The 19093-nt window shown below is 41.9% G+C and overlaps 1 protein-coding gene across 1 annotated transcript; it reads left to right on the top strand.

The window, feature by feature from the left end:
* Positions 1–5381: 5381 nt before the first annotated feature.
* Positions 5382–17710, top strand: LYSMD2 (LysM domain containing 2; the record flags this gene model as incomplete). Its single annotated transcript, XM_079700716.1, has 3 exons — positions 5382–5654; positions 16324–16652; positions 17668–17710. 3 exons carry the CDS (start codon positions 5382–5384, stop codon positions 17708–17710), a joined length of 645 nt encoding a protein of 214 aa, XP_079556842.1.
* Between the last annotated feature and the right edge of the window lie 1383 nt (positions 17711–19093).

Here is a 19093-nt window from a genome sequence, read left to right as displayed (position 1 = left end):
CTTCTTTTCTCTGAAAGAGTTCACATAAAATTGGATTGATCTGTTCTTTGAAAGGTTGACAGAATCTTCCAATAATATCTTCCGATGCTCACTTTTTTTGGTAACAAAATTTTTAACTCTAGTACTGATTCAGTTTCTTTAATGGTTATAGGACCATTCAGACTTTCTATTTTGTCATGTATTAGTTTAGGCAAGTTGTTTATGGTTCTAGCTTACAAATCCCTCTTGTTTTGATACATAAGGCTGTCCCTTTTTTATTGCCAACTCAATTATGAATTTCATTAAAAAATTAAGTTATAAATACTTATATTAGGAGGACTTCAAGTTAGCTTAGACTTCCAGCTTGCCAGAACCAGAACCAGATATGAATTTCTTCAACTTTACTAGATATTGTCCCACAGCTCTTCAAAGTGGTTGCACCTATTTATACTGCCACCAACACTGTTTGAGAATTTCTGTTGTTCAACAGGAATCTTACCAATTCTTAGAATTGTCCAGTTCTTTAATTTTTGCTAGTCTCATGCCTATGAAATTGTAGTTTTAAGTGGAATTTCTCTGCTTTTTGGTAAGGTTGTGCACCTTTCCACTGGCCATTTGAGTTTTATCTTCTGTAAATTGTCTGTTCATATCTTTTGACCATTTTTCTAGTGGGTGTTTTTCTTCTAATAACTTGTAGGCATTTTAACATACTCTGGATAGTAATACTTTGTCAGTTATAGGTATTCAAATATATTTTCCCATTTTACACCTTGTCTATTGAAATTTTTCAGGTGCCTTTTCAGGACAGAGGTTTTTATGTTTATATATAGAATTTGCCAGTTGTTTTCTTTGTAGTTTGTATTTTTGGTATCTTGCTTAAGAAATTCTTTGCTATCCTAAGGTTATAAAGATATTCTAAAAGTGTTAAAGTTTGCTTTTCCCAAGTATATATTTAATCAATCTATAATTGATTTTGGCATATTGTATAAGGTAGATATCTACAGTTTTTTTCCATGTGGATGGCTAATTGTGGCAGCAGCATTTATTGTCATAGATTCATTTCTCTCATATGTGTGGGTCTGCTTCTGGGCTTTCTTTGTTGTCCCCTTCTTACATTTATTTGTCTTTCCCAGCATCACTACTGTAATAGTTTAGTTCTCATCACTTTTTTGGTAAATCTTGATGATTGTAAAGTTAAGTCTCCCTTCCTCATTCTTCTTCAGGAATATCTTGGCTCTTCTTAGCCTTTATCTTTCATATGAATTTTAAGGTAAGCCTGCCATGTCCTTTGAAGAATCCTGTAGGGATTTTGGTTGGAATTTCAATGAATTTATATATGAGTTTGGGAAGGAAATGAAAATTTTGCATGTCCCCATTTATAAACATGGTATATCTCTGTTTTTGTTTAAATCTTCTTTTATGTCCTTTAATAGAATGTAATAATTTTTCCATATAAAGCATGCTTCTCTTTTGTTAAGTTTATTCCTAGATTTTTTTTTTTTGGTATCTAAAAGGTTGTCTTTTCCACAAAATATTTTCTGATTGATTGATGCAATTGATATTTGCATAATGTGTCTTATAGTCTTATGTCTTATAGTTTGAACAGTTCCAATGTAGACATTATCTGTGTTATCTGTAAACATTTTAGTATTGTTTATTATTGGTAAATAACAGTTTATTTCTTTTCAATCTTCATTTCCCTTTCTCCTTCTTTTTCTTATTGCTTGGCTAGGACCTCCAGAATAAAATTAAACAGGAGTAGTAACAGAAGCCTTCCTGTTCTTATTCTTTTTTTTTTTTTTTCTTGTTCTTATTCTTGATCTCAGAGGGAGTGCTTCTAATGTTCACTACTAATGATGAGGTTTGTTCTATGTTGTAGGTAGATATACATAAAACTAATTTTGAAGTTCTGGTTGAAGAAGAAAAAATAAATGTACAAAAAATTCAATCTGAGCCACGAATTGTAGATATTAACTTTGGATTAGGGAGAGATCGATATAAAATTCACAGGGGCTTCCCTGGTGGCGAAGTGGTTAAGAATCCTCCGGCCAGGGCTTCCTTAGTGGCGCAGTGGTTGAAATTCTGCCTGCCAATGCAGGAGACACGGGTTCGAGCCCTGGTCTGGGAAGATCCCACATGCCGCGGAGCAATTGGGCCCGTGAGCCACAACTACTGAGCCTGCGCATCTGGAGCCTGTGCTCCGCCAACAAGAGAGGCCGCGATAGTGAGAGGCCTGCGCACCGCGATGAAGAGTGGCCCCCTCTTGCCGCAACTAGAGAAAGCCCTCACACAGAAACGAAGACCCAACACAGCCAAAAATAATAAAATAAATAAAAAATAAAATAAAATAAAAGAATCCTCCAGCCAATGCAGAGGACATGGGTTCGAGCCCTGGTCCAGGGAGATCCCACATACTGTGGAGCAACTAAGCCAGTATGCCACAACTACTGAGCCTGTGCTCTAGAGCCCGCGAGCCACAACTACTGAGCCTGTGTGCCACAGTTAGGAAGCCCGCGCACCTAGAGCCTGTGCTCTGCAACAAAGAGAAGCCACCTTAATGAGAAGCCCCTGCACCAAACGAAGAGTAGCCCCTGCTTGTAGCAACTACAGAAAGCCTGCGCGCAGCAATGAAGACCCAACACAGCCAAAAATAAAAATAAATAAATTTATTTTAAAAAAATTCGCAGGAACACTAGATATTTGACAACAGCTCAAATCTATCTAGGAAAAAACAACTCACAAAGAACCCTAACCATGCAACATCAAATAAGTACTTACTTAAGCCGATTAATTTCTGAGAGCTAGTGAAGATCACAAAAAGGAATCATGGAGAAAATTCTGAGAACTGTGTTGAATTTATTTCAGAGCATTTTAGAACTGTTCTGGAGGTATTTTCTGACCCAGGATTTCTTATGGCTGGAGAAATTGAAAATAACTAGGGACAGCTTAGAAATTAGCTCTGATAAGAGAGAAGTGGGATGGCTTTCAAATCTCCATACATTTCTTGTGATAACTTTTCCCTTGCACTTTTACAGAGGACTTGGTCTTTTTGTAAAGGAATTAAGTGATCATTACCTAGCCTTTTTCCTTCCTGGCTCATTTTCTGCCTCCTTATGTATACTGTTCTGCCTTTTGGGAATCTCTGACTCCCAAAACTATCTTCCTGGTTCCTTATTTAGGCCTGTCTTTCCCCATTTTAATTCAGCATTTCCCAAATTGTAAAAATTCTGAGAAAAAAAAAGGGGTTCCATGGTCAAATGAGTTTGGGAAATATGGTGTCAAGCAAAATCCAATACCTTATTTTACTACAGGACTTCTAGAGCCTTCAGTATCCTAATGTGCACTGTGAATTTCCAAAAGGGAAGCATATATCGCAGTGTTTCCCCAATTAATTGATCATGGAACCGTTTTCAAACAACACCTAATAATACCTCATAGAACCCAGTTCATTAATTTTCAAAGAAAAACTTCCAGTTCTTCAGTAAACTTTTCTTTAGTGGAAGACATGTTATATGCTATCTCTCTACTAGACTGTCGACTCTGAGGGCAATTTATCCTATTCTCTTGAAGTATTACCTGATCTCATTTATATATTGAAACTCTGGGGTTCTGCCTCTTTCTGAGGTCCTGGGATAGGCACACTGGACACCACCCAAGAGTTCATCTATGGCAGACTCTTGCTAAATTACCTAATTTAGATTTCAGGATCTTTTTACTATGCCTCAATTCAACCACTTTTGATGCTTTATTCAGGGCACTGAGCTAGGTAGGCACTGCTGGAGCTAAAAAGGATGAGTAAGATCTAGTTATACCTCCCAGGAGTATGTATAGAGGAAATAAGACAAGTACATGACACAAAACACGAGTTAAATGCTAAACAAGAGGTACAAACCACCTGGATATTCAATGGAGAAACAATAACAATTGGGCAGTTGGGGGAGGGGGACAGGTGGGAAGAATCAGGAAAGATCTCATTTTGGGATGTATCATTTGGGATGGACCTTAATATTTTCTTAAATGTAGACAGAGAGTATTGGAAGAGTGGGGTTACAGGTGGAGGGTATAGCATATGCAAGGCATGAGGGTAAGAAGTTCAAGTGGCAGGAGTATATGGAGTTTGCAGGATGAGTTGTAGATGGGGTACGGCCAGAGCATGGATAATAAAAATGGAAATAAGAGTTGAATGCCAGTGTGAGTTAATACTGCTGTCCACAGGGAGCCACTGAAGAATTTTTGAGCGGGAGGGTGATTCGGGGTCCACGTGTTCCTCCCCCGCTCTCGTCCTGTCTCCTAAACTCTAGTTCCTTTGCCTCTGTCCAGCACAGCAACATATCAAAACTTCAGCCAATGAATCAAACCTCCAGTCTCCTAACCTGCCTGTAGGATACTTCCTCCTGGAGAGCTGTCCAGAGTACAACAGAATCCTGAGCGCTAGATTCTAGTAAACGCGCACCCACTCTGTGTAGAATACGATCGGAAGCCAGAAAGTTGAGGAGAGGGTGTTCAGATAAAGACTACAGATAAGAGGTCATTGATGGCGTTAATGACAAAACTTTGGGGAGTCATGATTTCAGGGTATCAAAGAGGAAACTGATAAGAAAAAACTGGGTGCAGATAGTAAATTCTAAGCAGTGAGCCAGGAGAATGAACGGTAGCTAGGCAGACTTTCAAGGCGCACAGGACTAAAATTGGCACTGGTGTGCAACGAAGAGTGAAAGCAAAGCAACTGGAGGGTTAGTTTGAGGTCAGCCACCCGGCCTTAGAAGCACTATCCCCCCTGGAGTGTTGAGCACACCGGACCCTCCAGGCTGTTGAGATGGGCCTGGAGAAACTGTGTGTGTTTAATGGTCTTAATGTTTTCTGTGAGGTCCTGGGGTAATCGGGTGGGAGCGGGAAGCACCCTTGGCTGGGGGAGCTTGAAGGTCTGAGAAAGCTGGCGCCTGCTGGGGAATCAATAAAAGAGGCTAGAGCAAAGCTTTGGTGTTTTGCTGCGGACAGGGTAGGGCTCTAACCAGGCTGTGTCGGCCCGGCGCGGGGTTGCCTCCGGGGCCGAGGGCGTCTAGGGATGGGGCCCCGTAGCTCCACGGCGAGGGGCCTTAGCGCGCCCCGCTCCTCGCACCGCAGGGCCAGCTGGGTCCCGGCGCGCAGGGTGGAGCCGGGGCGTCGGCGGGGCAGCAGCCGGAGCTCGTTTCGCTCTTCTCCCTGCAGGTGCGCTGGGGAAGGCGGGACGCGTAGGAGCAGGTGCTCGCCATGGCCGGTCCAAAGCTTTCCGCCGCGGCCTCCAGCCCGCCGTCCCCGCGGAACGGCCTTCCGCAGCCCCTGTGAGGAGGAAGAGGAGGCGGCGGCGGACGAGGCGCCGCCCTCTTGGCGAGCTTCCCGACCCGGCGGCCTCCGCAGGACCCATGGCTGATTCCTCGCCCGAGCGGTCCTTGCGGGCAGCCGGACCCCGCGCGCCCCGGCCCTCGGCCCCCTCGCCGCCGCCACCGTCGCGCTCGGTCTCCGAGGCCGAGGAGGCCGAACTGTCGCTGAGCCTGGCGCGCACCAAGACCCGCTCGTACGGCAGTACGGCCAGCGTGCGGGCGCCGCTGGGCGCCGGCGTCATCGAGCGCCATGTAGAGCACCGGGTCCGCCCCGGCGACACGCTGCAGGGCATCGCGCTCAAGTACGGAGTCTCGGTGAGCAGTGCTGGCGGCTGCGGGCGGGGGCGCAGCGAGTAGCGGGGCGTAGGGGAGGTAGCCAGCCGTCCCCTGGCGGCTCGGCCCCGAGCGCTCGCCCAGCGCGCGCTGCCGGGACAGCTACGGTTGCCAGAGCCTGTCCTGCAGCCAGAGGGGCGGGCCTCCAAGGCTCCCTCCCCGGGTGGGTGCATCCAGTTCTCGATGCCCTGCCCGCACTCGGACCGGATCTGCCGCGTGAGGAAGGAAGGTCAAAGAGAACCAGGGCGTTGGCACCCTGGGAGCCAAATTCGCCCGATTTTGAGCCCCGGTCGTACTGCTATATATTTCCTGAAAGCCGAACTGAGGTGCGGACTTGGGCAGAGAATTTTGTTTTCTGGGTAAACAATCGCTGTGATGAGTCAGGAAGGGTACAGTTGTTCCCGCAGGATGGTTCTGTTTCTATTGATTATGCTTCTTTATTTAGAAGTGAAATTACACCCCTGGGCTCACTGGCAACTGTGAATGTGACTCCTGTCGCTAAGCAGCGGCCAAGAATGTGGTCTAGGTGAGCTGCAGAGCAGTGTTTATTATAAATTTATAAGTGTGTGTGTCTTGGGCCTATTGCATTACACCCCTGGGAAGAACATGGAAAGCTGAGGGAACATATTGTTTCATTAAAATTACTTATAATTAACTCTGAACTATGTGATGGCCTTTTTACATTTGAGTTCTATATCAGTTTTCAATGTTCTTTCCTGAAGCACCCTAGACAGCAATGGGAAGAAAGGTGATCTTATCTTTATCTTTCTCTTTAAGTGAAACTCTTTCTGGCCCTTCACCAGTGACAGAGACTGAGTCATCTCCTTTGCACACCCCCGCTGGTATGTGTTTACCTGGCAGGTCCTTCTATCCTTTAAACATTTTGAGAGCAGGGATCTTGATGTGCAGGCATGTACTGAAGACTTCATGCCATGGTTAGTCCTATTCCGCCCTCTTGAGGGTTTCTAAATGTGAACATAGAACTTCAATTCTTTTTTTTTTTTTTTTTTTTTTTTTGCAGTACGTGGGCCTCTCACTGTTCTGGCCTCTCCCGTTGCGGAGCACAGGCTCCGGACGCGCAGGCTCAGCAGCCATGGCTCACGGGCCCAGCCGCTCCGCGGCATGTGGGATCCTCCCAGACCGGGGCACGAACCCGCGTCCCCTGCATCGGCAGGCAGACTCTCAACCACTGCGGGGAAGCCCAACTTCAATTCTTGTATTTGCATTCATGGGGCCTGGTTTGAGTCAGAGCCAGAGGAAAGCAGTGTTGGGAAGTATCAGCAGCTACTTTCTGCTGAATGCGTGCTGTGTGCCAGGCATTGCATTTGTCTTGTTCCATCTTGTTCTTATTCAATTTGATTTTCGTAGTAAGCCTTGGAGATAGGTATAATTAATCTCCTTTTTACAGATGTGAAGGTGGATGTGAGGTAAGGATATTTTCCAAGTATTCATTGAGACCAGCTTGAATTAGCACAGTGACAAAGCATTTGCTTTGCCCTAGGTATTACTTCTGATTTCCATCCTTATTTATTTATTTATTTTTTGCGGTACACGGGCCTCTCACTGTTGTGGCCTCTCCCGTTGCGGAGCACAGGCTCCGGATGCGCAGGCTCAGCGGCCATGGCTCACAGTCCTAGCCGCTCCGCGGCATGTGGGATCTTCCCGGACCGGGGCACGAACCCGTGTCTCCTGCATCGACGGCGGACTCTCAACCACTGCGCCATCAGGGAAGCCCTCCATCCTTATTTTTATCCTAGTCTTATCAAGAGCTCTCTTAGCATCTTGATTACTGAAGAAGGGAGGTCTTTTCTGTCTGGTTTCTGTGCATCTTATCTACTAGGCCAGGCTGACTGCACCTAGGAATCCATGATACCCAGAGAAGTGTTGTTTCCCTGGTCCCTACCCACAGCAATCTCTCTGCATCCCACTGCCCTCCATAACTTCATTTGGGTTGCTTGGAGCTCCCGAACATCTGCTCACTGCGATTCTCCACCTTTGATCAAATGCTTTCTTTCTTTTTTTAAAAAATAAATTTATTTATTTATTTTTGGCTGCATTGGGTCTTCAATGCTGAGTGCGGGCTTTCTCTAGTTGTGGTGAGCGGGAGCTACGCTTCGTTGCAGTGCGCGGGCTTCTCACTGCGGTGGCTTCTCTTGTTGCGGAGCACAGGCTCTAGGCGCGCAGGCTTCAGTAGTTGTGGCTCGCAGACTCAGTAGTTGTGGCTTGAAGGCTCTAGAGTGCAGGCTCAGTAGCTCTAGAGCACAGGCTTAGTAGTTGTGGCACAGGGGCTTAGTTGCTCCGTGGCACGTGGGATCTTCCCAGACCAGGGCTCAAATCTGTGTCACCTGCATTGGCAGGCGGATTCTTAACCACTGCGCCATCAGGTAAATCCTGATCAAATGCTTTCTAATTCCTATTTTCACTGATGTAGATCCTGTTACTTATAAATTTATCCCTTTTCATTAAAGCGTAAATCAGGTTTTTCATTACCTTTATAAAGACTTGATTTTAAGATGTTAAGCTCAAGTGTAATGAACTGGGAACTATAATCTGTAGCTGCAGACAGTCTGTTTCAGTGTTTCTCAACTGCAGCCCTATTGATACTATGGACTGGATAACTCTTTGTCTTAGGGGGCTGTTCTGTGCATTGTAGGATGTTTAGCAGCATCTCTGGCCTCTGCCCACTAGATACCAGTAGCACTGCCCCCCTCCCCCCCATCCAGAAATAGCCAGATATTCCCTGAGAAGCGCTCACTGTTGGTTGAGAATCACTGGTTCTCATTTACTTTGGACCCTGAACTCTAGTTGATGAAATTGTTAGAGACTCTTTCCACTGGTTCTATAGAACTAGTGAAAGTGAAGATAATCACCATAACAGTGAATTGATATTCTTGCAGATATTAACTACAGACATTAATCGGATTTACTCATTGAAGTGGATATTTCAGGTGGAAGTTAAAAAGGGAGAAATGTTTTTTTCATTCCCGGACTGAACAGAAAGAAGTTGAGTGAGTTAAGTTTCTAATATTGACTGCCAAGATCACCCACATCGTATTTAGACTGTTTTTGGTTTTTTTTTTTTTGCTGCGCGGCATGGGGGATCCTAGTCCCCCCCTCCAGCCCCAGGGATCCAACCTACGCCCCCTGCAGTGAAAGCTCAGAGTCCCAACCACTGGACCACCAGGGCAGTCCCACCCACGTTGTATTTAAATTAGTGTTTAAAGGCGTAGGTGATGAGATGTTGGAAATTTAGAACCTACCTTGAACCTGCTGGATCAGAATATCCAGTGAACCTGCTGGATCAGAATATCCAGTAAAGGAGCCCAGGAATGTTCCTGTTTTACAGACAGGGCCTCTTTGCTCTTTCCCAATGCACTGTCCCTTCTTGGGGTCTTTGCCCCTGCTGTTCTATCCATCTGTTGGGAACGCTTTCCCTGATAGCTGCATGCAGGGCCACAGGTACATGCAGATGTGGGACCTGTGTAGTCACATAGGCCCCATGCTTAGAAGAGCCCTGCACTTAATGCTCTGCTGTTGCTGTCTTGAAATTTTTAATAATTTGTGAACAAATGCCCCACCTTTTCATTTTTCTCTGGGACCTACAAATCACATAGCTGATATTGGCTGTGTGACTTGCTCCCTCACTGCCTTCAAGTCTGCGTAAATGTCTCCTCCCTGAGGCCTTCCTGACCACTCCGTGTCATACTGCAACCCTCCCTCATCCCAGTGCCCCTCCCCCCTTTCCTGTTTTGTTTTTTCAACAGTGTTTATCATTCATCTGATTTTTCTTTCCTCTTTTTTCCCAGCTTCTACCTTTCTGGTGATACATTAGTGAATAAATAAAAATCCATGCCCTCATGGAGTTTATATTTTAGTCAGTGGAGACAGTTAGTAAATAAACAAAATATGTTATATATCAGGTATTGATAAGCAAAATGAAAAAAAAATTAAGCAGGGAAAGGAGACAGGGCTGCTGGAGGTAGCTGCAATTTCAAATGGTGTGGCGGTGGAAGACCTCACAGAGAGAAACTGAAACTGCTGGGGATGAATTGAGAAACTGTTAAATGTAATTCAAATCTCAGACATAGACTTGCTTGGGCTGGGATTTCTGCTGCTGTGAACTTTTTGGTAGGCAGCCCTGTATATAAACTGAAAGTGGGTGAGAGGCAGTGAGGGAAACGTATTTGCACAAACTTTTTCTTCAACTTTTTGTTACCCCCTGGAAACTTCCCTGTCCTCTACCCTCTCCAGACCATTGACCCCCATATCCTGAGTCATTTCCTATCCAATTTTATTCCCGGGGTCTTCTCTTTCTCCTCCAATGAGCTGCTAAGCCCACTTGCTTCTTCACACTTCTCCTATCAGATGTCACCTTGCTGAGAAAAGGTGAAATGATTATCATTTTAGGGGGAACAAGTGCAGTGAGTTAGAAATATAAGTGCATATAAATCTTTTGTGTTTATAACTTTAGCTCCTGCTCTTGCTGGAAATTGTTGACCTTTGCTGGTCAAAGTCAAGAGAACCATAACTAAATAGTGCCACCTGTTGTGAGAAGTATGGTGAAGTAGCCCTTAGTAGTTTTAGGTTTTAATAGATTCTCATGCATTCTTTATTTAAAAACAGCTTTATTGATGTATAATTTACATATTACAAAATTCACCCATCTTAAGTGTACAATTCAAGGACTTTTAGTAAATTTACAGAGTTGTGCAACCCTCACCACAATCCAGTTTTAGAACAGTTCCATCACCCCGAAAAGATCCCTTACTCCCTGTTCTCTTCTATTGTCCCAGATAACCATGAATCGGCTTTCTAATCTATAGATTTGCCTTTTCTGGACATTTCATAAGTGGGATCTCATATATTCTTCTGAGATAGCATGGAGAAGAAAAAATCCTTTCCCTTATTAGCACATGGCAATGGAGGAGGCTGATCGCTGCCACCAACACCTAGCACTTAATAGGAGACAGCAGGGTGAGGAGGTTGAATCCAGCACTTACTAGAACATGATCTTGAGAGAATGCTTTAATGTTTAAGTCTTTTCCTCTATAATGATGATAATAATCAAATGAGAGTTGTGTGTATATGGAAATATTCCATAAGCAACACAGTGCTGTGTAAATGTTAGTTATCATGGGTCCTGAAATGTTTTCAGAACAGTTTGTCTGTTTTTAAGGAATGGAGAGGAAGAAAAAGAAGCTTTGAATGTTGCATTCCCAGTTAGGCAGGTGGCCTAATGAAGCTGATCGAAAGTAGCCTTTGGAAGCAGCCGCATAGCACAGGGAGATCAGATCGATGCTTTGTGACCGCCTGGAGGGGTGGGATAGGGAGGGTGGGAGGGAGGGAGACGCAAGAGGGAAGGGATATGGGAACATATGTATATGTATAACTGATTCACTTTGTTATAAAGCAGAAACTAACACACCATTGTGAAGCAATTATACTCAAAAAAAAAAAAAAAAAGCATGATGCTAGCTATCGGTGTCTATGCATTTATAATCATAAATAATTAAAACAATTTAAATAATATATATAAAAAAAAAGAAAGTAGCCTTTGGGGAGAGTTCTTGATCATGCCCAGAGGCAGCTATTGAGATAACTTGGGGGCGGGGGACGTTTTGTGAGTTCCCTCCACAGTGAATTCACCTTTACAAATGTATTTATAGGGGAGTCATTTTAACCAAGTTGTTGATGGTATTTGTTCTAGCTGATTTCACCACGGTCGACCTTGTGGCCATCCTGTCAGCTCTTACTTGATTATTCCATAAATTGTTTCTTAGTAAGCAGATGGTAAATTTCACTGAATCATGCTACTCAATCCTGATTAGGAGACAGTTTTAAAATGAAAGCATTTGGTTGCTGTTATCTCCCCCACTAGTCATTTGCTCTCAAGAAACTGAGGGTAGTTCTGCATTACTTTGAAAAGGTCACACTTTCTATTCTCAGCGTTCATTGGGTAGTAGGAGATATTGAACAGAGGGCAGGTGGTAAAGCTGTAGAGTTTTTCAGCTCTTCCTTGTATTGGATCATGACTTTTCTTAGTTTTATGTGAGGTGAAATTCCCAGAACATTAGACCCATCCAAGTTCAGATAAAAGCATAAAACATTCCAAAGCAAATTAAAATATCATTTCACTGTTTGGGATTATTTATATTTCTTATCTGTGCTATTGCAGTTTCTTCCATAACTGGGCTTCCTGTTTCCACTAATGCCTCTTCCTTACCAATCCATTTTCCATAAAGCTGCTGGAGTGATATTCAAATCATGTCACTCCCTTCCTTTACCCTCCAATGGCTTCCCATCACATTTAAAGTAAAATCCAAATTTTGTTTATTATATGAGTGGCCTGCAGCTTGCTCATTACTCCCTATTTCAGCCACACCACTTTTTCCTGCTCTGGGGCCTTGTAACTACTCTTTCTGGAAAGACTCCTTTTTTTTTTTTTTTTCCCCCTGGCTTTTTGCATGGCTGGTTTCATTCCTTAACTTCACTACTGGTAATAGAGTTTGGAGCCTATGGTTGTAAAGGAGAACAAGTTAAGACCAAATTAAATACCTTATGAAAAAAAAATGCTCACACCTCAGGGCAGTGACAATATATTATGTTATTCATCTGGGCTTGTTTATATGAAATTTTCTTATACATTTTTACTTTGTGGGAGAAATATTTTTTATGGAGAGAAAATTCCTACCTCCTTCCTCCTCATTTGCTGAATACATGTTAGGATCTGCCCTCACTTGTTGCTTTCTCACTTTTAACCAGGTTTAATGATAGTTGCTAACATTTTTGAGTGCTTCCTGTGTGCCATGCATTGTTCTAAGTGTTTTACATGAATTAACTCATTTAATTCTCATAATAATCATATTGTGTGGAAAGTACTATTTTCCTTACTTTACAGAAAAAAAAAAAATAGACATAGGGGATGCTTAGAAAGTGGTAACGCCAGGATTTGAACCTAGAAAGTATGGCCCCAGAGCCCTTGTTTCTAACTACTACCTTATATTAACCTCTTTTATCTGTTTTCACCTTCAGTTTCAAATCTACCCATCCTTAGATTGGTTCCCACCTTGATGCTAACTATGTCTGGATATCCCTGATGTCCTTGATGCTGGCAACCATGTGTCATCTTAGAGTCTAGACCATAAGGGTCAACATACACCTTAAATGCTTGCTGGCAATGCTGAGATGGAGAAGAAGCAGTTCCTGACATTGGGAAGCTCATAGACTTGTTAAAAGAGGCAGTTCTGTTGGTGAATCAATGGTAGAATGGCATGCATGAGAGCTAGGAGAGCCCTGCCCTTCACCCCCTGTGGACTCCCTGACTACACCCAGCCCTTTACTCAGTCCATTTGTCTTCTGCTTCCTGTCTTCAGCCCCTTGCCTGGCTATGATGGCCTGCCTTGCTCTGAGTGATGGATGTACCAGGGTCCCCACAGAATACATTTAGCGCATTCCAAGGGTGTGGCCAGAGAGGGTTTATCGCAGGGACATTTATAGAAGTGTGAATAGGATTATGAGAATCAGGAAGGGATGGTGCGGCACCCAAGACTAGCAACAGCAGGGAGACATTACCCCTAGGCCTGAGGGCCAGGGGAAGGAGTGGGGTACCCGACACCGAGGAGAATGGGAGGAGTGGACAAGGGGCTGCCTGGTAGGAACTCTGCTGTAGAGGGATGTAGGCACCAGAGTCATGGTGTGGTTGTTCTGCTGGTGTCTTCCTTGGGAACACTGACTGGAATTCCAAGAACAAGGGGGCTTGGGGAGTGCAGTTCTGAAGAGGTCAGCCTCCTGCAGTTAGAACAAGTTCAAGAAGGCTGGGGGATGGATTGGGAGGTGAGGGTGGGTTTAAAGGGAGAATAACCAACAAAACAGATAACTTACCACCCCTTTCTGGTTACTTCTCTGGGTTCATCTTTTATGCCTGTTTCTCTGATCTGTATTAATTAATTAATTAATTCATCCATCCATCCATCCTAAGCACTTAGTGTGCATAAGATCTTTGTTAAACCTGGGAGGCTATAGAAATAACGGGTCTTGACCTGAGGGAATTCACAGTTAATGGCTGATGTTCCCAGCCCAGCTTCAGCAATCAGATCCCGGTGTTCCTGGCTGTTTCTGTCTTCCATCATTATTCCCAGGAAACAGTGTCTAGTAGCAGTTGTAGGCCCCTGCCAATAAGTATTTCAAGGGCACTGTATCAGTGAGGGTTCTTGCATTTACAAGTGACAGAAAACTCAAGATGGCCTAAGCAATAAAAACAAAACAGAGTGGCATTTACTGGCTCATTACTGGAACTGAAGGGTGCGAGGGTATTCTGGCTTCATGCTTTGATTCAGAGGTCTGATCGCTCTCCTTCAAGGTGGCATTGTTGTTAGGTTCCTTGTGGTGGAAGGATGGCTGCCAGCAGCTCCAGGCCTGTCTCTTTGTCACAGAAAAAATAGAGGTCCCTCACCTCCCAGACTCAGCAGAAGTCTCCTTGCATCTCTGAATTGTTCCGAGACGGGACTGTGACCTTTCAGGAGCCGGGACACTGTGAAGCTTCAAAGGGCAGGAATGAGTCATGTGCTCACCCTGGAGCCAGGGGAGGGCTCAGTGCCCCTGGAAGTCCATATACTAAGAGAGGTGGAGGACATGGATGCTAGGTGGTGAAAACAAGAGGCACTAAAGGCAGATTAGGATATACCTGAACCTGCTATGGATAAGTTTTCAAGTTCTTTAATTCGCTCAAATCTAAGCCTAAACTAGACCAGAGATACTTAGGATTTTTAGATGTTAATTCTGTCTCTAAAAATGTACCTGCCTATTCATGTTCTTTCTCACCCTTGCCTTCTCTCCTTTAACTAGAAACTAGAACATAAAAGACCACCCTACACAAAAGATACTTTAAAGTAGTATCTTTAAAAGAAAAAAGAAAGCATTGAATGTATTATTTGTATGGATTCAGCTTATAGCTAGAAAGCAGGAGGAACAGGGCCCATTTTATTCAACCATTATTTTTTCAGGCTCTTTGAAGTGGAAATCTGATTTTTTCACTCAGTCAATTTGGCATTAAAGGATCCCAGAATTGGGTTCCATTAGTCATGCACTTTAATCTTGGTGTTGTATGGACTTTAGAGTGAGACGGAAATTCTGGTTCATACAGTTGCGGAGCCATATGCACTTGGTCAAATCAGTCATCTCTTGTGTGCCTTAATTTCTTCATGGGAAAATGGACAGTAAGTACCATTTACTTCTGAATTGTCTCTCCCTTTCACATTTATATCTTTACACCTATATCCATATCCTCTATGCATATACGTGTATAAACTCTCATTTAATCCTTCCAACAACCCTGTGAAGGGTAGATGATACCTGTTTTACACATGAGGAAATAGGCTCAATGAGAGAAGTAACACGCTTATGTTCAGACAGTTCGTGTTGGTGGAGCTGGGATTTGAAATTAGCTCTGTCACGTTCCCAAGCCTGTGTGCTTAGCTGTTGTACCAAGCTGTCTTGGTGACAATACCTCACAAGAAAATTAGATGGTACAGTGCATGTAAAGAACCTAGCATGGTGTGAGCTCCTAGGCTAGTTGGGTGGAGAAGTCTGCAGATGCATGATAGTCCGGTGTGATTAACATGAGGGCAGGTATTTCTCCGACAGCTCTGCAAGAGTCCTGTCTGCACTTACCCACATTTGTGGACTTAGGCATGCCACTTAACTCCCTTGAGTCTCACTTTCTTCTGTAAAAAGGAGGTGATAATATCTAGCTTGCAGTTCTGTTAGCAAAGTTAAATGAGGTAACATATGTAAATTCCATTCCCCCTTTCACCCCTACCTGCTATCCCCATTTCTTTGGTTTGGAGGAATTCACAGGGTATGAAAGAGTTAGAAGTTTTGAAACCTGTATTAAATTCTAGCTTCTTCATCTGCTGGTTGTATGATGATACCATGGTACATAATCTCCTTGAGTTTTGTTTCTTTTATTTGAAAAGTGGATCTTCAAATACCTAATCCGTAAGGTAGAAAAAATAAGATACTCTATGTAAAGTGCTCCCTACCTCTTTTCCTTACCTGTCCCACTTCTACCCATTCTTCAAGGTCCATCTAAAGTCAAAAGAATCAAAATCAGAATCCCACCTTCTCCGTGAGGCCTTTCTTAATGACTGCAGCCCCAGCCTACACCATTCTTTCTAATTCTCGTTGTTCTTTTTTCTTTACCACCTTCTGTATCCATTACATTTACCAAACACAATTCTAGAGATGGGAAGCACTCCATAAGGAAAATCACAACACTAAGAATTTTGTTTTTTTAAATCAGATAATAGAAATGTTAAAATAAGATTGAAGTGTATTAAATAAGTGCTAAATATTCTACATTTTTTAACTTCAGGGATTTAAGGCTGCTTGGTAAAAGCTGCCTTGTAGGGGAAATAATATAGCAGGGAAAAACTAGTCTTTCTTCTTATAAAATTGTGAAAGAGAATTTTCTGGCACCCTTGAAATAACTGGGGGTATCTGGGGAGGTGACTAACCCTGAATTAAAAATTTCAGGTCCAGAGATAGCACTGCACACATTTTGCTTATGAATATTTTTATTTTGTGTTGTATAATAAACCCTACTTTTGGATTTATTTATATGTAACTCTGTTGCTTTTTTAAAATATTTTAGATGGAGCAGATTAAAAGGGCAAATAAACTGTTTACCAATGATTGTATATTTCTGAAGAAAACTTTGAACATCCCAGTTATATCAGAGAAGCCTTTGCTGTTTAATGGACTTAACTCAATAGATTCTCCAGAAAATGAAACTGTTGATAGTTTTTCTCACGAAGAAGACCTGGTAGCGGCTGGGGAAGACCTTTCCCCTCCCAGTCCTCAAGAATCTGATGCTCAGCCCATGCAGCCCGAGGAAGTGTCAGCCAGAGATTTCCTGCAGAGGCTGGACTTGCAGATTAAGTTATCAACACAGGCAGCCAAGAAACTAAAGGAAGAGAGCAGGTAAAAATATGCTGGAAAAATGTCAGAGGCTGAACAAATTACTCTTAAGATGTCCTTGCTTGGTCAAATTCTCTTTTCTTTTTTTGCTTTAAAAGCTAGATTTTAATTCTAGACAGGCATTTTTAATGTATAAAGTCTAAACAGAGCTACTGCATTCTGCATAAAGCTTTATCTGTTGCAATGCTTTTGTTTTTGTTACTTCTTATAAAATGTTTACTTCTTTGCTTTAATAGCATAACTGTCCAGCTAGCAGTTCTGGAGAGCATCCAAGTAGACATCTAGTTGACACCATCAGAGGAAGTAGTGCCCTAGAGATTACTTGTAAAATACTGTTCTTTATAAAACTTGCCAAAGACATTACTTGTTACCAGGTGTTTCCTATATAAGATCTCATGTGAGCTTTTTTTCTTTGTTCTTTAATTTGGTACTAGGGCAAAACTTTCTCTCTCCTATAGAATTGGTTTCCTTCTTCCTTTATCATTCCAAGAATGGCACAACCTATTGTGTTTTCTTTTTTGCCCTGGCTACCAGGAAGCTTGCAGCCAAAATTGGTCCCCAGTTCAACTACTACAATATTACTGATGGTTAATATATTTGTATCCTTCTCCTTTCCTTAGTCGTGATTTTTAATTTCTATTTTATTCATATTATATGTATGCCTTTTGTTGTAGGTACCTCAAATCCTTTTGAGAAAGAGGTAGAATATAAACAAATATAAATGTGAATATAATTAATTTATAATTTAATATAAATTTATATAATATAAACAAATACAAATATATAACAAGTACCATTCTTTATTCCAATAACTGAGACAGCAGTAAAATGGGGACAATGAAATATTCCTTAGTAAATGTTTGCATTTTGTACAACTTTCAAGGCATGCATGATATTATAAGTTGATATAACTCCTGCCCTTCTTTGGCAAGTGGATATTAAGTTGTATAATGAATGTGTGTTGGTTTTCTGAGTACAGTTTTTAAACACTGATTTATGCTGTGTTTCTTTTTTTCAGAGATGAAGAAAGTCTCTTTGCAGCTTCCCTCTATCACAGTTAGATGATCGGGGGCATAATCTAACCTGGGTTAAGAGATGGTTAGATCATAAAGAAACCAACAACTGATGATTCAAAAGCATCCCTTTTGGATTCTCATAGCATACATCTTTAAATCACAATTAAGTAGTTCCACCTACAGCAATTGCACTGAAGTGACTAGCTCCCTCTGGCTTTCTATGATTTTCAGTCTTTATTATGGCATGATAGCAAAATTGTATCTTAAAGCTCATCACTTTTGCAAGCGGTGGTAGTTTTTAGACTAGCTTTTGTAAATACTAGTTGACATAAAGCCACAGACTGTTTACATATTCAAGGTAAAAATGTTTATTTCCTGAGAAATCCCAATTATGTGAAAAACATGGTTGCTGTTTAAGTGATGCTGATTTTGCTGTGTTTATAACTTAAGTGCTATATATATATATATATTTCAATATGTATTACATATTCTGTATTACTGTAAAGAAACAAATTTTGTCTGCTATTTTGTAAAAATAAACTCCAAAAGTCTGAATGAGAAAATAAACTATGTTTTCATATTTTAGTCTTCAGTTTTTTTCAACAAATGGGAATATTAGATTTATTTTTAAATTATAGTTTTAAATGGTGACAGCTTCTCCTCTACTTTAATGGTCTTTATTATTATTACTGCAGTTTTGAAAAAGGTTTCAATAATCTAAAAGCAAATACATTGCAATTACTAGTAACCTTTGCATTTAAATAATATCTGACTTTGTGTCTTTCAGATATAGTGAAAATATGGAATATATCAAAAGAAGAAGTAAACAACACCATGACTGGACACACTGGTGAATTTTAGCTTAGATTTCATTGATAAGTCACTTTATAGAATGTTTTACAGCATTTTACAGTCAAATGCTCATTTGAATTGAAGGGTTAGGTTTTTATTCACATAACTTGTCTTAGTTTTTTATATGTACAGGTTACAGCAGTAAAGTTTAAGCAATGTATTATTTGCAATTAAATTTTTTTGATCTCCATTTCTATTCAAGTATCAGGTTAAATAAATCTTTAAGCTTCCACAAAAATTCTTTGTATTTATCCCTCACCAGCATCCCAAAAGGAGTCTGCTTTCTGTGAGGCAAGAAGGACCTTGTTTCCCTTCTCTTCTCCCTCTTTTCTTTTTCCTCATTTTCTTCTCCCTGCCTTGCTCCTCCAGGTCTTCCATTAAGTGGGAAACAAGTGCCCTTAGGTGTTGGTGCAGCAGAACTTGTAGAACCAGAACTGCATATATCTACCCCTTGAGACTAACAGGGACATGAATGGGAAAACAGTAGCTGTTTGCCCATGTCTTGAATTTCTTGTTTGTTTATAACGTCCACAATCCCTTGTATTTTGGGGTTTTTTCCTCATTATTTTTTCTCAT

This window comes from Hyperoodon ampullatus (genome assembly GCF_949752795.1).
Source record: "Hyperoodon ampullatus genome assembly, chromosome: 3".
Taxonomy (NCBI): domain Eukaryota; kingdom Metazoa; phylum Chordata; class Mammalia; order Artiodactyla; family Ziphiidae; genus Hyperoodon; species Hyperoodon ampullatus.
Note: the sequence above shows the minus strand (reverse complement) of the source record. Positions and strands in the feature narration are given on the sequence as shown.